The sequence below is a fragment of the Phocoena sinus genome, chromosome 6 (genome assembly GCF_008692025.1).
Source record: "Phocoena sinus isolate mPhoSin1 chromosome 6, mPhoSin1.pri, whole genome shotgun sequence".
Taxonomy (NCBI): Eukaryota; Metazoa; Chordata; class Mammalia; order Artiodactyla; family Phocoenidae; genus Phocoena; species Phocoena sinus.
In genome coordinates this window covers 65,521,144-65,542,892 of record NC_045768.1, presented here as the reverse complement: position 1 = coordinate 65,542,892, position 21,749 = coordinate 65,521,144, and the positions used below count along the sequence as shown (strand labels likewise).

Genomic DNA, 21,749 nt, shown 5'->3' with positions numbered 1-21,749 from the left:
TCCTAGGCATTAGGCACATGGAGGTAGATAAGAATGGTGTAGTCTCTATTCTCATAGAATTTACAGTCTAAAAAGAGGAGGTAAGATTGTAAACAAATAATTACATAAGATCATTCATCCATTCTTCAAGTACTCAGTTGCTGGAACTTTGGGGAGAGGAGGGACAAAGGCAGTAATACAGGAAAGAAAGAATGAATAAAGGGGAAAACAATGTTTGGTTAATAACAGAACAACTTTATTCATATCAGAGTATTAGTGATAATTATTATTTTAATTTTGGACAAAATGTTATTAATAAACTTACTACATTCACCAAAGTATAATTTAAACACTATCTTAAATATGGATACACCTTAGATTTTCTTAAACAGAAGAATAATAATTAACTTAAAAACCAAAAGTAGGGCTTCCCTGGTGGCTCAGTGGTTGAGAGCCCACCTGCCGACGCAGGGGACGCAGGTTCGTGCCCCGGTCCGGGAAGATCCCACATGCTGCGGAGCGGCTAGGCCCATGAGCCATGGCCACTGAGCCTGCGTGTCCGGAGCCTGCGCTCCACAACGGGAGAAGCCACAACAGTAAGAGGCCTGCATACTGCAAAAAAACAAACAAAAAAAAACCCCAAAGTAATATGGAAACAACATATATCCCAGTTGGGGTTGGGGGGGTGGGAAAGCCAGTGCTCTCAGCCGTGAAAATGAAGAAGACAACACTCTTTGTAATGACTGTGAGTTGGAGAGAGAACTCATTAAAATTTTTATTAAAAAAAAAAAAAAAAAAAATTTTTATTAAAGGTCTTACCAAATATATTTTTAAAATATTGCTCTCTTGCACAAGATAAAAAAAAGTGTAATGCATAATTCTTTTCTTCTGCTACTACACAAGTAGGTCATGAATAAATCATTCGAGGACACCCAGGAAATCTTAGCTTATACAATAAGGGAGAAAACTTGCTCTTAGAAATCCAGAAGAATAAAATCATCATAATATGGGAGTTGAGGAATAAGGAGACAAAATGCCCTCTCCTTACTGACTCATGCACATCTTATATTCTACATAAAAAAGTTTCTTTGCCTGAAAATGCTTTTACAAGAAAGTTCAGCTGAAGTACAAAGTATGCGTTATGTCCCACCCACATTCATTATAAAAAGAAATACTTACTGGTCCCTTAACATGAAGAAAATATTTACAAATAAAAAGAAAGAGTCGCTCAGGACCCAGGAGCTTACTGACTAAAATTTTATTTAACCTAATAATATCCTAATCACTGTACTATTGCCCACAAAACAATAAACTATTAAAGCTATCCTATCAGTGGATGGTCTAAAACCTCACAGTAAAGATTAAAAAAATAAAATAAAATAAAATTTTAACAGTAGTCATAAATAGCTTTTCAAAGGTTAAAGTCCAAATGAAGAACACAATGTGTCAGGATGTGTCATTTATACTTCAATTACGCCAACTCAAAAATCTTCTGAGTTTCTCTGTCCCTGTCCCTATACACGTGTGTCTCTATACATGGGTGCCAGCCTATACTTTCACATCACTGCTGCCTATCTCAGTCTCTTTCTCACTTTTAAGTATGTTTCGACAAGATATACCTTGGCAAATCTTTTCTTTGAATTAGTAGCCCATAGGAGGGAGTGAGGAAGAGGAACAGGTCCCAAACCTTCTATTTAAATGTTCCCTTTTGGGGGCTTCCCTGGTGGCGCAGTGGTTGAGAGTCTGCCGATGCAGGGGACACAGGTTTGTGCCCCGGTCCAGGAAGATCCCGCATGCCGTGGAGCGGCTGGGCCCATGAGCCATGGCCGCTGAGCCTGCGCTTCCAGAGCCTGTGCTCTGCAACGGGTGAGGCCACAGCAGTGAGAGGCCCGCGTACCGCAAAAAAATTAAAATAAAATAAATAAATAAACAAATGTTCCCTTTTGGACAATCTGAAAAACTAAATACTTTTAAATGACTCAAATAAACCACTGTTTTTCAAGATGGTGTTATCACCTCAGTAACCCCACAGTTCCACAGGAGAAACAGTAGGTTGTAATGAATGAGGTATGTCTATTTCCTCCACCTTGTCAACCATTCTCTTATCTACTTCAGTATCCTGCAAGATCTCAATTATTAAGAAATAATAGACAGAGACTATAAAACAAAAGACTGAGCTTTTTTTAAAAAAAAGATCTCTGTTGTAGAACATGAGTAGTCACGTTCATCCTCAGAACAAATAGGAAAAAAAGGAAAGAAAAACCCTGTTGTTTAATGCTGATTTTTAATCATGTAATAAAACCAGAAAATGACATTCAAATGGGTTTTTCACCTGAGAAAATCTAAATATTTAATACATTGATGACTAAGAAAATTCTTTTTTCATTCTAAAAGCACTGAATATAAACATTTTGTTGGCAGTTATACTTTTGAAATTCAGACTACATTCCATATATTAACTTGTCTTATTCACTGAGATCATAAACAAACATCTTCATTATCTTGCAAACACTGGTACCCATTCTAGAGTTTTTAAGGAAAATGACTCATAACTTCTCTAACATATGGACAGTATTTACCATGTAAATCCTGCTCACCCACCTACTCTGTCCCCAGGAAGAGTCCAAAAAACCTTTCCTTTACCAGGGTTTGAGAAACGTATTGGTTGGGGGGAGCCTCAGAATCGTTGATGAGCTCTGTATGGCTTGGTAGTAAGCATCTAGGCCAGGTAGCTGGAAAGCCATGGATAACAGTGGGAAATGGTGCCACAAAGCTGGGTTCCCTGAATTCAGTGGGGATGCTGGAATCTCAAGTGACAGGCCAAGTGGTAGCACTTAATTTTCAGAGACAAAATGTACATGGTTACCATAGTGGGCAGTGGATTCAAAGCAATAAACAAAATGGTTTTACCCACAGAGACCGCTGGTTTTGGCTAACTGATCATGGTGTTCCTAGGACTAAAATAGGCACTCTACTTGAATGTTACCCGATCTGTATAAGCAGAAAAGCTCTGGGTCTAATTACCAGAACTAGGAGTTAAATCAACACAAAAGACAGTCTTGGCCCTCAACCAATTCTCAGTCTTGAGCTAGTTCACAGACCCAGTGTCCCCAGAATAAAGAGGATGGATCCTCTTTAGGAATCCTAACATACTGCCAAAAGCTTATACTGTATGTAAATCTTTCTCCTAGCCTTCCTCAAAGAAACATGCAACCATTTACCTGGGTGACCACGTACTGAGGAAGGGGAGTTACTCACATATACCATGGATAACTGGACGCTGGATCGGAACTGACGCTAATTTCTGGAGACCTAATATGCTATTGTGGTTCACTAGTTAGGTAGGAGCTTACAGAGGTCAGTTTTGGCTAAAATCTATCTCCACTGGGCCCAGTAGGTACCTGAACCCACATAGTTATTCCCCCAGTTTGGAATGCATTGTTATAAAAGACAAATGCAGAAACTGGCACAATGCCCATAGCAGTTACCTGACCCATGGAGTGAGGGATTTACAGAGGAAAACAAAACAGAAAAAAAGCAATTGGAAGTCACCAAAACTTTTACCTACCAAAATAGTAAATCAAAAACAATGCCACATTCCTGGAGAGACTGAAGAGATTAGCTCCTCTGTTAAAGAGTATAAAGGGGTGGAGATTCCAACCACATCAGCATTTAACTCATCTGTCCGGCTAGTGCAGCATACAGATGGGTCTTAAGGAATGATAGTGAATTACTGTAAGCATGATCACATGTGACTCCAACTGCAGCTGCAGTTAAAGATGTAGTTTCATTGTTGGAGCAAATCGATACATTTCCTGGCAATTGGAAGGAAGCTATTTCTTCTATCCTTTTAGTAAAAATCACCAAAACAGTTAGTTTCTGCTTGCAGGCCCAGCAATCTACCTTCATGGCCCTACCTCAGAGCTACATCAACTCTAGCATAATCCAGTCTGTAGAAATTCTGATCAACTCTTCATTCTGGAAGACATCCCGTATTCCACTTAGTTCTCTACCAAGTTGATGATATCATTCTGACTGCTTGAGTTTAAGCAGGCCAAGTTTGGCAGATCCTTACAGGTGAATGCTAGTGTAAACTTTCAGGATTTTGGAACAAAGGAAGCCATCCTCTACAGATAACTATTCTCTTGAAAATCAGCTTTCAACTGGCTACTAGTCCTTAGCAGATACTGCATTCATGCCCACCAATTTGGCACGTGACCTGTGTTGCCCATCACAAAATGTCTGATCCACTAGCCCATGAACTTGGGCATGCACGGTATCACTCTATCATCAAGTGAAAGTGGTATATACAAAACTGGATTCAAACAAGTCCTGAAGGTAAAAGTAAGTTGCATGAATAAGTAATCCAGATTCCCATGGGCCCTATTCTTGTTACATTGCTTCTTCCCTCTTAACCTACACCCTGGACCCATGGAAAAGTTCCCTAAAACCAGTTGACTAATGGGTGGGAGGGGGCGGAATGGGCTTGTTATATAGATGTTTCTGTATGATGTGCTGCTACTACTCAAAAGTTGACAGTTGTGGCATGACAGCCTTGCTCAAGGGTGGCCTTGAAGGACAGTGGTGAAGCAAAAATCCTCCCAGTATACAGTAATGGACCCAACTATCATTTTGTCTGGAATGAGAGATGACCAAAGGTACAAATATACACTAATTTGGAGGTAGTAGCTAACAGTTCGGCTAATGGTCAGGCACTCGAAAAGAACATTATTGGAAAACTGGTAACAAGGTGGTCTGGGCAAGAGTGTGTGGACAGACCTCTCCAGATGGTCACTGTGCCCAGATCAACTTAAGTAGAGGAGGATCTTAACAATCAGGAGGACAAGATGAAGTATTCTGTGGACGTCAGCTAGCATATTTTCCCAGCCACCTTTGTCCTTGCTCATCTTTGTTGCCCCTACAACACAGGAGTCATGGCAACAAGAATAGAGGTGATGCATGGGCTCAGCAACATGGACTTCCATTCGCCAAGGCTGATAGGATTACAACTCCTGTTAAGTGCCAAATCCACCAATAGCAAAGACAAACACTGAATCCATGATATGACACCACTCTCTAGTGGCACTGCCAGTCACTTTGTGGCAAGTCGATTATACTAAGTCATTTCCATCATGGAATAATCAATGCTCATTCTTACTAAGGTAGACACCCTAGAAAGACATTTTCCTTCCCTGACCATAATATTTCTGCTGAAATTGTCAACCATGAATTTACAAAATGTCTTATTCACCATTATGTATTCCACGTAGCATTGCTTCTGACCAAGGAACTCATTTCATAGCAAATGAAGTATGGAAATTGGCTCATTTTCATATCACTGGTCTTACTATGTCTCCCAACACTCTGAAGTAGCTGGCATACAGAATAGTATAATGGCCTTTTGAAGATTCATAGCACTGGCTGGATGGCAACATTTTGTGGGACAAGGATAATATCCTCCAAGATACAGTTTGTGCTCTGAGTCAGCAATCGATATATGGTATGTTTCTCCCATAGCCAGGAATCACAGGTCCAGGAATCAAATGTTGGAAATGGGAGTGGCTCGTATTACACCTAATGATCCACCAGTGAAATGTCTGCTTCCCATCCCAGGAACTGTGGGCTCTATTGGTCTAAGTCTTAATTCCCAAGGAAGAAATGCTTCCACCATGGGACACAGCAATGGTTCCATTAAAAATGGAAGCTGACACTGTCACCTGGTCATTTCTGAGCTCTTCATGCCAGGAAACCAAAGAGCAAAGGAGGTTCTTCTATACCAAGACAATTGGTCTTGCTTACCAAGGGAAAATTGGTGGTAACAAAGAGTATATCTAGAATGCAGGACATCCCACAGGACTCCCACTTGAGTACACTCAAGTTCTGTGATAAAAGTTGATGGAACAATCCCACTTCTGGGTGTAAATCCAAAAGAACTGAAAGCAGGGTCTAGAAGAGATATTTGTATATCCACGTTGACAGAAGCACTATTCACTATAGCCAAGAGGTGGAAGCAACCCAAAGGTCCATCAGCAGATGAATGAATAAACAAAATGTGATAAATACATACAATGGAGTATTATTTGCCTTAAAAAGGAAGGAATTCCTGTCCTATGTCATGTCATGGATTAAACTTGAGAACATTATACTAAGCAAAATAAGCCAATCACAAAAAGATAATATATGATTCCATTATATGAGGTACCTAAAGTAGTCAAATTCATAGAAACAGAAAGTAGAATGGTGGTTATGAGGGGTTTGCAGGAAGGAGTAAAAGGGGTGGTTAATTTTATGTGTAAACTTACCTGGGCTAGGGGCCCAGATATTCAGTTAAACATTATTTCTGGGTGTGTCTATGAGGATATTTCTGGATGAGGCTGACATGTGAATCAGTAGACTGAGTAAAGCAGACTGCCCTCCCCAACATGGGTAGGCCTCATCTAACCCACTGAAGGCCCAAATAGAACAAAAGGCTAAGTAAGAAAGGATTCTTTCTCTCTGCCTGACTATCTTCAATTGGGACATCAGTCTTCTCCTGCCTTTGGACTCAGCCTCAGACTGGAACTTACACCAGGGTCTCCTGTTTCTCAGGCCTTCAGAGTCAGACTGCCTCTCCTGACTCCTGATTTCTCAGCCACCTTAATTGTGTGATTAGTTAATAATCTCATTAGAAATACTGAGCCCTCTTAGTGCAGTCACTTCTTTGGATTTCACAAACCAAAGCTATGAGCACGATGAATTAGGACACGTTTGGTTTGTAAACCTCAGTGAATTGGGAGGTGAGGGAAGCAAGAGAGAAGAAACTGGCAAGTGACACCAAAGGAGACCTGTGTGCTGCAGGCATCCTCAACTTCTCTGTAAACCATGAACTTCTAATTAAAAGGTACCAGCCACAGGGTTCACAAGGACAATTAAAATTCTCAATAAGATGCTAGATCTAGGCAATAATCCTTTACTAAGGATAGAAAGAGGAGAGAGGAGAGGAAAAGTACCATTTGTTGTCCCGATTTTCCTAAGAACAGTCCCTGAAACTGCCCAATTCCTGGGTGATATGCACATACCTAAAGGCATCAAATGCTGTTGCTATTATTTCCTAGGGTCCTTCAGCCTCTCCAGTAGAAAGAAAAAGAATACATCTGGAGTATTACAAATGATTTCCTCAAGGAAGGAAAGGTTGAAGAGGGTTGGAGGGGCTCTGTCTCAGTCAACACAAAAGTCAAGCACCCTAAGGAGGATCCAAGATTGAGTCAGAAGAAAAACTTTCTTTCATGAAGGTAATGAAGGAAAAATCACATTCTATATGTTTGCTAACATCCTCAGGCAGAGGTAAAACTATAGTAGAAGAAACACTTGAGGCAGAAAGACTACATGGGTTCAAAGTGGGGAAGGATTTCTCCCCATACACACTCTAAGAATTTCTATCAAAAGAAATATGAGCAGCTGTAGTGTGCCAATTTTAGTGGAAAGTAGAATGCAGAAATAGGAAATAAATGTCCCTAGTTGAGTAAATTGAGGCTACCTTGTCTAATGATAGTAGGCAATCAAGGTGACATTTCTATAACCCATGAAAGACTCTACATCTTTTCCAATGAAGATGGAAAGTCAATCTTCCTGGTGACTCCTTATGGATTACTACCCAAAGGGCTGCTAAAATTTTGAAAGAGATTCCATGACTACCTTTATAGTCTCAAAAACTATAATTTAAAATAGAACTTCAACCTATCAATTCATTCATGCTTTTTTATTCATTCATATTCAATAAATATTCAAGTGCCTCCTTTGTGCCAAGTACTATTCTACCTGCTTAAAATCCTTCAGTAAATAAAAGATACAAAGATCCTTGCCCTCATGGAGCTTGGATATTGTGATGGTTAATTTTATGTGCCAACTTGACTGGGCTAAAGATATGCCCAGATAGCTAGTAAAACATTATTTCTGGGTGTGTCTGTGAGAGTGTTTCTGGAACAGATTAGCATTTGAATCAGTAGACTAAGTAAAGAAGATCTGCCCTCACCAATGTGGGAGGGCAATATCCAATCCATTGGCCTCCCTTATCCACCCCCTACTCCTATCCCCTCCTCCTCCCACCCCAATAGAACAAAAAGGCAGAAGGGAAAATACTCTTTTTTTAAGCTGGGATTTTCATCTTCTCCAGCCCTAAGACATCCTGCTCCTGGTTCTTGAGCCTTTAGATTCTAGAACTTATGCCAGTGGCCCCCAGTTTCTTGGGCTTTTGGACTCAGACTGAATTATATCACTGGCTTTCCTGGTTCTTCAGCTTGCCGAGGACAGATCATGAGATTTCTTAGCCTCCATAACCATGTGCAACAACTCCTATAATGTATCTCCTCTTGTGTGTATCTATATATATCTTATTGGTTCTGTTTCTCTGGAGAACCCTGACAACGCTGATATAATAATAAATGCACCACATAGTCTGTTAGAAATGTTGGACACCAATAAGTGCCATGGGATAAAATGTAGAGCAGAAAAGGGAGAGAGGTAGGGAGGCAAGCAGCATGGGACTGGGTAGTGGGTAAGCTTCACGGAGAAGGTGAGATTTGAGCATAGATTCAAGGAAGATAAGAAAGAGAGCTATGCTGATATATCTAGGTGAGGAACTTTTCAGGTAAAGGCAATGGCCAACACAAAGGCCCCCAAGGCAGGAGCTTGCTTGGTATGGTCAAGAAACAGCCAGAGGACAGAGTGGCCCAAACAGGGAGAGGGATGGGGAGAGTAGTAGGAGGTGAGGACAAAGAAGTGATAAAAATAGAGGTAGACCATGTAGGGTCTTGCAAGCCATTGCCCGCACTTCAGTTTCTAGTATTAGCAAAGCGCAGAGCCCAGCGAGCTTTACAGCAAAGGAATGACATGCTCTAATTTAGGTTTTCAAATGCTCATTCTGATGGCTTTAGAGAAAGAGACAGAAGGGGAACAAGGTAGAAGCAGAAGAGAGGGAGGTGTTGGAGGCACTAGGAAACAAGGTGTAAACTGTCACACTGATTTCTGGTGTAAAGATCAAGTTAAATCCTCTAAGTAAATAAATTCCTGAATGTCTTAGACTAACTGAAACTTCGCCTTATCTGCTACCTGAAGACAAACTGATGAGTTACTCTTGCTTCAGAAAGATTTCTTCATGTAGAAGACCACAAAATCTGAAGACAGGAAATAGAACACCTGGCAACTGCTGTCAACTCTGGACTAAAATTCATTCAGAAAATTAGCTTTCATTCCTACCATCTTAAAGAGCAAGTCAAAAAAAAAAAAAGAAAAATTTGTAACCATCCCTCTAAATTTCTACCATGGATTATTTTTCCTGAAATGGAGGGCGGGGGGCAGTAGGTAGAGTATATATTGAACTGAAAGGTATGAAGAAGTAATAAAAGGGGGTAAGGTACTATGGCCTACTTGCCATAACTACAAAACAGAGGATCTCTCTGGAAAATCCTTTCCAAGATAACAAAATTAATTGTGTAACAAATTCTAAAGCTGTGCTACCATCACATAGTAAGAATATTTCTATTTGAAATAGATTTTTTCTTAAAGACATATATACTATGCGATATATACATGTTTATATAAATAATCTCACACACACACACACACACACACACACACCCTTGAATTATCCTAAGATAAATTTTTTAATTACTTCATTTCAGAGGAACAAATGATTTGGTCATCTCTGTGTAGCTGAAGCCAGGTCTGATGCAGTAAGGCAATCTCAATTGTTCAGGCACTTCCATAAAATGTTGAGCAATAAGCTTTATTAACTACATCCCTCTTTGTTAAGTAACAAAAACCCAACCTGAGGTGGTATGATCAGAAAGGGAGTCCATTATAGTTATACAGGGCTATTTCACGGAAGCCAAGAGCAAAAATAAAATCAAGTCTGAAGCAGGTATGTGACTGAGTCAGGGTATCAGCAGGAAGAAATGGCATACTCAGAAGAATTCACTGGAAGAAAATTTAATGAAGATATTTACAGAAATGTGAACAGGTTAAGAGAACCAAAAAGATATGATGAGGCACCAAGAACCAGCAAGACTGGAAAACCAGTACCATGGCTTAGGGGGGTCAACTGGAAGGAACGTTGTTACCATAGTCCAACACAAGCCACAGCTACGGGAAGAGGACGTAACTTGACAGAAGCTGTAGCTGCCAAAAAGGAAACCACTGCCAGGAATGCACTGGAGCAGAGGGAGCAGGGGAAATAAACACCCTGACTTTCTCTGCTTTCCTTTCTTCCTCCACCCTCTTAATCTCCTGCTGGTGCACCCACTGTCCAAATCCAACCCCAAAGCCAGAGGGCAAAGGAGCCCAGATCATGCAGTCCACAGAGGTCAGCCTCTACAAGGCAAAACAGAGACCATAGGAGAATGATTCTAGGGCAAGTAAAAAGTGAATAACCGGGCTTCCCTGGTGGCGCAGTGGTTGGGCGTCTGCCTGCCAATGCAGCGGACGCGGGTTCATGCCCCAGTCTGGGAGGATCCCACATGCCGCGAAGCGGCTGGGCCCGTCAGCCATGGCCGCTGGGCCTGCGCGTCCAGAGCCTGTGCTCCACAGCGGGAGAGGCCGCAGCAGTGAGAGGCCCGCGTACCGCAAAAAAAAAAGTGAATAACCAGCACAATATGGAAACAAAGACCACTATAACAGTACAAAAATCACAAATTCAGCACACAGTCCCTTTTCCAGGAACACTTTCTCTGTAATATATAGGATGTGCACATATATATGGGAAACTAGGACATTCAAAAAGGATTGTTACTAGGACTTCTCTGGCAGTCCAATGGTTAAGACTCTGCACTTCCACTGCAGATAATTCTTTTTCTATAGGTTTAGTAATAACTAATGAGTTGCTTTATTATCAACTAATTTTAAACCTCAAAGGAGACATGACCTCATTATTCTTAGCTTTTCTAATTCAGCTCTGAATATTGAAGCATTAAGATATGCTATGATAATAATTTAACAACTTTTAAAGATCCTAAAACCATTAAACAATGATACATCTCAATAATAAAACAGTACCACTGCAAAAGAAAATTTTATACTCCAAAGCTTTATTTAGCAAATACAATTAAAAAGTGGATATCTATGTTTTTATGTCACTTGTATACACCTTGATTTTTCCACAGTAACAAACCATGAAACACTAATGCTTTTACAAAAAGTTTAAATAAAAACAAAGTTAAAAATAGATAATAGCAAATCACACTAAATTTCTAATGGTTCACCAACAGAAATCTGCAGATCCATAATGTGAAAATAGGCCTTGTTCATATCTTTCTGCTTTTTTGAGGACAACAAACTTTCCTGAACTTAAGTGTTTCCTAAAGAACTCATTTGCCAAATATCTGTTTGATTCCTCTAGAAAAACAGAGTCTTTAAGCTATTTTAAGGTGTAAGGAATTTAATTTTATATGCTTTTTTGAAAAATATAACTGAGTTAGAAAGCAACTAAATAATTTGAGGTTGACAGTATGGCAAAAGAAAACAGGTAGAAAAGTGAAAGTATTTAAGTCAAAGCTACTATAGCACACATAATGGCATACACACAAAAAAATTAAGGAAGTAGAAATCATGGAATGGACGGAACTCATTAGCCAACTAATGCTTTTCCTAGTTCCCAAAATATGCCTAACCAATATACAATCTTTACAGTTATTTATCATATTAAGTGGGCTAATACTAAAACCAAAACATTTTACCTAAGCACTTTTATCTGGAGAGTATGTATACGGTAGTAGGAAATCAAGGAGAAAACCAGCCTAGAAAGCAATAGTGTAGAATATGCACTGAGTTACAGCCTGTGTCCTACATAACCTTTTGAATGCATGACCTTTAAGTTGCTGAAGGTTGCTCAGAATTTGGCTCAGTTTGTTGGAAACATCTGTTCCCCTTGCAGGTATACTGTAAGGACTTTTTTCTCAGTTGGATTCAGAACACAGCAAGTGAGCCCTTGTCTGTCCAATCATACAGACACCAACACTTGTAAATCAAGTTTTGGGAGGACAACAGCAGGTCCACAGTCCGTCACCCTTTCTTAGCCAGCTAGGCCAACTGACTGCTGTGAGAACTGCTCTTATCATGTCATCAAATCAAAACATGTTGAGATGAGGGACTATAAGAGGCATCTGCAGAATTCCCAAAATGCAGTGACTTTGGAACATTGACAGATGCATCTGTCATTTCATACCTTCAACTAACCTGATGTCCACTGGCCAGACACAGAAAAGCTGTCCAAGATTGATTCCAACTCTTTCACGTTATTTTCACATGTCTCTACCAGAAAAGCCTGGTGCTTCTTAGCCTTTTAATTAAGAAAAAAATTACACATAATAAGGTCACGCATTATAAGAGTTGCAGATTTTTTATGTAAACACATATAGCACAATTAAGTATAAACAAGCTAATAATTACTCCATTCAAATCTATTATTAATAAACTTCTTTCTGTCATAATCATACCTTTTACTTGGCTTAATGCAACACTGTGTAAGGTCTCAATAACAGTTTACTGAGGTCTTAGTGCCTGGCACTATTCTCAGTATTTTAACATAATAATTCTTTTTATCCTCACAACGAATCTATGAGGGAAGGGCTATCATTATCCTAATTTTACAGATAAGGGAACAGAGACACAGAGAAATTAAGGAAAACTTTAAAAGATCACGCTTGCAGTCATGTAGCAAATTGCCAGATGGTGTTCAAAAGTGAATGCAGTATGAGCAGTTAGAAGGAACTGCAGCAGTTTACCCAAGAGGTGATGGCAGCTTAGATTAGGGTCTTAGCAGAGCAAAAGGGGTGCGGGGTGTATGCACTGAAGGATGTTGGGGGGGTGTATACTTAGAAGGTGGAATGGCCAACCTTGGTAGCGCTGCGCTGGGTTAGATGACATTGACTGGATTGGATTGGATTGGACTGGATTAGATGAGATTGGAGAAGTGCTCAGATAAAATGAGGAGTCAAGACTGACCCCACTTTTTCGGGAGGGGGCGATGCTGAGATGGAGGTGGTGGCAGCCAAAGCGGATGGTACTCTCTTTGTGGGCAACCTTGAAACGAAAGTGACAGAGGAGCTGCTTTTCCAGCTTTTCTACCAGGCTGGGCCAGTAATAAAAGTGAAAATTCCAAAAGATAAGGATGGTAAACCAAAGCAGTTTGCATTTGTGAATTTCAAACATGAAGTATCTGTTCCTTATGCCATAAATCTGCTTAACGGAATCAAACTTTTTGGAAGGCCCATCAAACTTCAGTTTAGATCAGGAAGTAGCCAGCCTTGCCTCACAGGAGGTCAGTTTGTCATATCCCCAGCATCATGTTGGAAGTTCAAGCCCTACTTCCACATCTCCTAGCAGGTATGAAAGGACAGTGGATAACATGACTCCATCAGCACCAATAATTCAAAGGTCTTTTTCTTCTTCAGAAAATTTTCAGAGACAAGCAGTGATGAACAGTATTTTGAGACAGATGTCATATGGAGGGAAATTTGGTTCTCCACATCTGGATCAATCAGGATTTTCCCCATCAGTTCAGTCACATAATCATACTTTTAACCAGTCTTCAACCTCCCAGTGGCGCCAAGATACACCATTATCATGGCGAAAAGTCAGAGAGAATTCTCATCCCTACATAGTGGATAGACATTATTGCCATGAACAGCTTTACACTGATCATGGGTCCAACCATCATTGCAGAGGAAACAGAGATGATTTCTTCTATGAAGAGAGAAATCACGATGGCTGGAGCCATGACTATAACAGAAGAGACAGTGGTAGAGATGGAAAATGGCGCTCATCTTGACACTAACAAGTGTTAAAAGGATGTTTTCATAGGGTCTTTATAGGCCCTTTTTGTTAAGTTGTTTCTGGGAATGTTTTCTTAAAAAAACTCTATAGAGCAGCTTTACAAGTTGCCACATTTCTTTATAAAATTTTTTAAACCTAACTGCAGTCTAATACAGAAATGAGAAGAATTGTCGTTCTAGTTTTATTACATTAATAACCTTTCACCTCAGGGTTTTAAGAAAAGGAAAGGGTTTTATGCAAAAGAAAGTGCTAAAATTCCTAACCATTTTAGACAGTTGAGGAATGGATGTATTATACTGATAAGTTGTATTATGAAGCAAATATTTTAATTATCTGTTATCTTTTTGTATTGCAAGAAGTTTCTTGTTAGGGAATCAGATTTTTGGTGTATATAATGGAAAACATTCAAGTTGACAGCCTGAAATGACTCAGTATTTTGTTAATAAATGAGAAAATGTAAATTCAGTGATGCATTTTACTAACATTTGAGAAAACCTTTTGGTCAAGTTTGGGGATAAATCATATTATTTAACTTCTTAGAGAACTTAAGTGTAAATTCTGTGACATGATTTTGAGTTTTATCATAAGTGAGCATACAGGTATACATCTACACTTGCTATTTCATTATAAAATTTTAGAATTTGCTCATTAAATCATGTTCGATGTATGACTGAAGTCACTCAGAAAGTTAAATATCTCTAAATGTATTTTTTTACAGTAGAAATACACTGTTAATGTAAATCTTTTTCTGGAAGAACAAAAATGTAAATGCATAGTCAGATAAAATGGTAAAGTGTTTTATCGAAAGTATTCTTTTTTGGGAAAAAAAGGTTCACGAAACCTTTAAGTGCTGCCTCTATCACTCAAATTTCTAAAATTATGACATTTTCAAAGTGCCCAGGACAAGTGTACAAGGACATATTTTATTATGGAGACTGTACAGGTTGCTTTTTGTTTTCGTTTGAACATTTGAAAGAATTTAGTCTAAAACACTTTGATTTAAAAATTTTTAAATCTTGTTTAACAAAACTTTTATGTATCAGATGCCATTTCCCTTTCATTGTAGATCTTGTTTATAAAAATTCATCCTGGGCTTCCCTGATGGCACAGTGGTTAAGAATCCGCCTGCCAGGACCTCGGAAAAAGAGTGGAGGCAAAAATCGAGAAGATGTAAGAAATGTTTAACAAAGACCTAGAAGAATTAAATAACAAACAAACAGAGATGAACAATACAATAACTGAAATGAAAACTACACTAGAAGGAATCAATAGCGGAATAACTGAGGCAGAAGAATGGATAAGTGACCTGGAAGACAAAATGGTAGAATTCACTGCTGCAGAACAGAATAAATAAAAAAGAATGAAAAGAAATGAGGACAGTTTAAGAGACTTCTGGGACAACATTAAATGCAACAACATTTGCATTATAGGGGTCCCAGAAGGAGAAGAGAGAGAGAAAGGACCAGAGAAAATATTTGAAGAGATTATAGTCAAAAACTTCTCTAACCTGGGAAAGGAAATAGCCACCCAAGTCCAGGAAGTGCAGCAAGTCCCATACAGGATAAACCCAAGGAGAAACATGCTGAGACACATAGTAATCAAATTGGCAAAAGGTAAGACGAAGAAAAATTATTGAAAGCAGCAAGGGAAAAATGGAAAATAACATACAAGGGAACTCCCATAAGGTTAACAGCTGATTTCTCAGCAGAAACTCTACAAGCCAGAAGGGAGTGGCATGATATGCTTAAAGTGATAAAAGAGAATAACTTACAACCAAGATTACTCTACCCGGCAAGGATCTCATTCAGATTCGATGGAGAAATCAAAGACTTTACAGACAAGCAAAAGCTAAGAAAATTCAGCACCTCCAAACCAGCTCTACAACAAATGCTAAAGGAACTTCTCTAAGTGGGAAACACAAGAGAAGAAAAGGATCTACAAAAACAAACCCAAAACAATTAAGAAAATGGTAATAGGAACATACATATCGATAATTACCTTAAACATGAATGGATTAACTGCTCCAATCAAAAGACACAGGCTTGTTGAATGGATACAAAAACAAGAACCATATATATGCTGTCTACAAGAGACCACTTCAGACCTAGGGACATATACAGATTGAAAGTGAGGGGATGCAAAAAGATATTCCATGCAAATGGAAATCAAAAGAAAGCTGGAGTAGCTATACTCATATCAGATAAAATAGATTAAAAATAAAGAATGTTACAAGAGACAAGGAAGGACACTATATAATGATCAAGGGATCAATCCAAGAAGAAGATATAACAATTATAAATATATATATATGCACCCAACATAGCAGCACCTCAAAACATAAGGCAACTGCTAACAGCTATAAAAGAGGAAATCAACAGTAACACAATAATAGTGGGGGACTTTAACACCTCACTTACACCAATGGACAGATCATCCAAAATGGAAATAAACAAGAAAACAGAAGCTTTAAATCACACAACAGAGCAGATAGATTAAATTGATATTTATAGGACATTCCATACAAAAACAGCAGATTACACTTTCTTCTCAAGTGCGCATGGAACATTCTCCAGGATAGATCACATACTCGGTGACAAATCAAGCCTCAGTAAATTTAAGAACATTGAAATCATATCAAGCATCTTTTCTGACCACAACGCTATGAGATTAGAAATGAATTACAGGGAAATAAACGTAAAAAACACAAACACATGGAGGCTAAACAATACATTACTAAACAACCAAGAGATCACTGAAGAAATCAAAGAGGAAATCAAAAACTACCCAGAGACAAATGACAATGAAAACATGACGATCAAAAACCTATGGGATGCAGCAAAAGCAGTTCTAAGAGGGAAGTTTATAGCTATACAAGCCTACCTTAAGAAACAAGAAAAATCTCAAGTAAACAATCTAACCTTACACCTAAAGAAACTAGAGAAAGAAGAAGAAACAAAACCCAAAGTTAGCAGAAGGATGGAAATCATAAATATCAGAGCAACAGAAAGAAATGAAATAGAAACAAAGAAAACAATAGCAAAGATCAATAAAACTAAAAGCTGGTTCTTTGAGAAGATAAACAAAATTGATAAACCATTAGCCAGACTCATCAGAAAAAGAGGGAGAGGACTCAAATCAATAAAATGAGAAATGAAAAAGAAGAAGTTATAACAGACAGTGCAGAAATACAAAGCAACCTAAGAGACTACTACAAGCAACTCTATGCCAGTAAAATGGACAACCTGGAAGAAATGGACAAATTCTTAGAAAGGTATAGCCTTCCAAGACTGAACCAGGAAGAAATAGAAAATATGAACAGACCAATCACAAGTAATGAAATAGAAACTGTGATTAAAAATCTTCCAACAAACAAAAGTCCAGGACCAGATGGCATCACAGGTGAATTCTATCAAACATTTAGAGAAGAGCTAACACCCATCCTTCTCAAACTCTTCCAAAAAAGGAGGAAGGAACACTCCCAAACTCATTCTATGAGTCCACCATCACTCTGATACCAAAACCAGACAAAGGTACTACAAAAAAAGAAAATTACAGACCAATATCACTGATAAATATAGATGCAAAAATCCTCTACAAAGTACTAGCAACAGAATCCAACAACACATTAAAAGGATCATACAACATGATCAAGTGGGATTAATCCCTGCGATGCAAGGATTCTTCAATATATGCAAATCAATCAATGTGATACACCATATTAACAAATTGAAGAATAAAAACCATATGATCATCTCAATAGATGCAGAAAAAGCTTTTGACAAAATTCAGCACCCTTATGATAAAAACTCTCCAGAATGTGGGCATAGAGGGAACCTACCTCAACATAATAAAGGCCATATACGACAAAGCCACAGCAAACATCAATCTCAATGGTGAAAAACTGAAATCATTTCCACTAAGATCAGGAACGAGACAAGGATGTCCACTTTCACCACTATTATTCAACATAGTTTTGGAAGTCCTAGCCATGGCAATCAGAGAAGAAAAAGAAATCAAAGGAATACAAATTGGAAAAGAAGAAGTAAAACAGTCACTGTTTGCAGATGACATGATACTATATATAGAGAATCCTAAAAACGCCACTAGAAAATTACTAGAGCTAATCAATGAATTTGGTAAAGTTGCAGGATACAAAATTAATGCACAGAAGTCTCTTGCATTCCTATACACTACTGATGAAAAATCTGAAAGAGAAAGTATGGAAACACTCCTATTTACCATTGCCACAAAAAGAATAAAATACCTAGGCATAAACCTACCTAGGGAGACAAAAGACCTGTATGCAGAAAACTATAAGACACTGATGAAAGAAATTAAAGATGATACCAACAGATGGAGAGATATACCATGTTCTTGGATTGAAAGAATCAATATTGTGAAAATGACTATACTACCCAAAGCAATCTACAGATTCAATGCAATCCCTATCAAATTACCAATGGCATTTTTTACGGAACTAAAACAAATCATCTCAAAATTTGTATGGAGACACAAAAGAACCCAAATAGCCAAAGCAGTCTTGAGGGAAAAAAACGGAGCTGGAAGAATCAGACTCCCTTACTTCAGACTGTACTACAAAGCTACAGTCATCAAGACAATAAAGTACTGGCACAAAAACAGAAACATAGATCAATGGAACAAGATAGAAAGCCCAGAGATAAATCCACACACCTATGGTCAACTAATCTATGACCAAGGAGGCAAAGATATACAATGGAGAAAAGACAGTCTCTTCAATAAGTGGTGCTGGGAAAACTGGACAGCTACATGTAAAAATGAAATTAGAACACTCCCTAACACCATACACAAAAATAAACTCAAAATGGATTAGAGACCTAAATGTAAGACCAGACACTATAAAACTCTTAGAGGAAAACATAGGAAGAACACTCTTTGACATAAACCACAGCAAGATCTTTTTTGATCCTCCTCCTAGAGTAATGGAAATAAAAACAAAAATAAACAAATGGGACCTAATGAAGCTTCAAAGCTTTTGCACAGCAAAGGAAACCATAAACAAGACAAAAAGACAACCCTCAGAATGGGAGAAAATATTTGCAAACGAATCAATGGACAAAGGATTAATCTCCAAAATATATAAACAGCTCATGCAGCTCAATATTAAAGAAACAAACAACACAATCCAAAAATGGGCAGAAGACCTAAATAGACATTTCTCCAAAGAAGACATACATATGGCCAAGAAGCACATGAAAAGCTGCTCAACATCACTAATTATTAGAGAAATGCAAATCAAAACTACAATGAGGTATCACCTCACACCAGTTAGAATGGGCATCATCAGAAAATCTACAAACAACAAATGCTGGAGAGGGTGTGGAGAAAAGGGAACCCTCTTGCACTGTTGGTGGGAATGTAAATTGATACAGCCACTATGGACAACAGTATGGAGGTTCCTTAAAAAACTAAAAATAGAATTACCATATGATCCAGCAATCCCACTACTGGGCATATACCCAGAGAAAACCGCAATTCAAAAAGACACATGCACCCCAATGTTCATTGCAGCACTATTTACAATAGCCAAGTCATGGAAGCAACCTAAATGCCCATCGATAGAGGAATGGATAAAGAAGTTGTGGTACATATATACAATGGAGTATTACTCAGCCATAAAAAGGAACAAAATTGAGTCATTTGTTGAGATGTGGATGGATCTAGAGATTGTCATACAGAGTGAAGTAAGTCAGATAGAGAAAAACAAATACCGTATATTAATGCATTTACGTGGAACCTAGAAAAATGGTACAGATGAACCGGTTTGCAGGGCAGAAGTTGAGACACAGATATAGAGAACAAACGTATGGACACCAAGGGGGGAAAAGTGCGGTGGGGTGGGGATGGTGGTGTGCTGAATGGGCAATTGGGATTGACATGTATACACTGATGTGTATAAAATTGATGACTAATAAGAACCTGCAGTATAAAAAAACAAACAAACAAAAAACCACTAATACTAAACTTTCTTTGGGTTATTTGTATGGAAATATGTTAATATAAATGTTTCAGACATTACATGAAATGTCTAAAAATCTTGTATGTTGTGGTATAATGTTATAAGTCATAACTCTAGTTATTACTTTAAAATGTATATCTCAGAAATAACTAAATTTCCTTGTCAATTGCATTATTATGAACTTGCATCAAATCTTTAACCGTGGTCATTTTTAAGTCTTCTGTCATTTACAGACAATTCTGGGTGTACTCTGATGCTTTTGCAAAAATGTTCCTATAAAAGGGTTTCATCTTCAAGGAATTCATGGAAAAGACTCTGACAAGTACAGGTTTCTGGTAACTTGACTATACTGCTGAACTGAATTAATAAGCATTTTTAGAACTCTAATGGAAAACTGATGAATTCATAAAAGTGCTAATAAAAGATCAAGATGAGAAAAAAAATTAATTACATGGGACTGAGTGAACTGATGAGGATGACTATGATTTTTGTGACTTTCTGTTTGAATTAAAAAAAAAATCCCACAAGGACTCAGAGGCAAAAAATATACAAATCAATTTTCACTGCAAAGTAAAAGACCTGTTACAGTGGAGGGTTACTGGACTGAATGTCAATATTATGACACAGTATGAATGTGTTCCGTGTTTGGTAATTGCAATCACTGTTGCTTTTGTTGTGGCCATCCATTTACAATGCTTGGTGCCCGTTTATTTATACTCTTGTAAAAATAAAATACAGTGTGTGTGTGTGTGTGTGTGTGTGTGTGTGTGTGTGTGAAAAAAACAGCAAAAAAAAAGAAAAATTTATACAGAAAATCTGATGGAATCCACAAAAAGTTATAAGAATCATAAGTGAGTTTAGCAATGCTATAGAATATAACATCAAAATTGAAATTCTATTTCTATATAGTAGTAGTGAATAATAAGAAACTTAATTTTTTAAATACCACTTATAATAAGTAAATATGATATAGCTAGGAATAAATCTGACAAAAAAGGTGAAAGACCTGTATACTACAAACTTCAAAACATTGCTGAAATTTTAAAGGGCTTAAATAAATGGAGAGATATACCATTTCAAAGGTCAAATGACTCAATATTGTTAAGATATCAATTCTTCCCAATATGATCTATAGATACAATACACTAAGGATACAAGAAAAAAAAAAAAAGAATCCGCCTGCCAATGCAGGGGACACGGGTTCAAGCCCTGGTCTGGGAAGATCCCACATGCCACAGAGCAACTAAGCCCGTGCACCACAACTACTGAGCCTGTGCTCTACAGCCCACGAGCCACAACTACTGAAGCCCGCGTACCTAGAGCCCGTACTCCGCAACAAAAGAAGCCACCACAATGAGAAGCCTGCGCACCGCAACGAAGAGCAGCCCCCGCTCACCGCAACTAGAGAAAGCCCGCGTGCAGCAATGAAGAAAACGCAGCCAAATTTAAATTTAAAAAAAAAAAAAAAAAAAAAAAAGACTGATTCCAAGGTTTTGGACTAGAAGAATTGGGCGTATTTCAGTACTTCAGTGAGAACGATGGAAGTAGAAAAGGTCTTATTTTGGCTATTTCTGTTTGTTTATTTACTTGTTTGCTTGTTTTTGGCAGGGAGTGTAAATCATAAATTCTGTTTTGATCATATTCCATTAAAATACCTTTACGAGACTCCCAGCACCAGTAGAATACCTGGCAAATAACAGACCCTAAATATATTTGAATTAACAAAGAACAAATAAAGTAGAAAAATACTGGAGGCAGCTGGACATAATGGTATAAAGCTCAGAAGAGAAGTCAGATATAGGCTTGGGAATCATCTAGGGATACGTGAAGCTTGCCTTGAGACTGTTTGATGGGAAGAGAAAAGAGCCTTGGATAAAGACTAAGGAACTCCAGAATTTAATACTTAGAAAAGAAAAAGTCAGCAAAGAAGACCGGAAAAGGAGGAATAAAAACAGAAGAGGATAAT

The 21,749-nt window shown here is 38.2% G+C and overlaps 2 protein-coding genes across 2 annotated transcripts in view; one reads left to right on the top strand and one right to left on the bottom strand.

Moving 5' to 3' along the window:
• The window catches only part of CCDC171 (coiled-coil domain containing 171), a 362,781-nt gene that overhangs the window by 229,905 nt on the left and 111,127 nt on the right, over positions 1 to 21,749 (bottom strand). The window contains exon 11 of the mRNA XM_032636251.1: positions 12,187 to 12,289. Within this exon, the coding sequence (XP_032492142.1) occupies positions 12,187 to 12,289 (103 nt within the window). The remainder of the gene's footprint in view (positions 1 to 12,186; positions 12,290 to 21,749) is intronic.
• Positions 12,973 to 13,780, top strand: LOC116756058 (RNA-binding protein 7-like). Its single transcript, XM_032636252.1, is given in 2 exon segments — positions 12,973 to 13,257; positions 13,259 to 13,780. Coding segments are annotated over 2 exon segments (795 nt in total). The 5' UTR covers positions 12,973 to 12,984.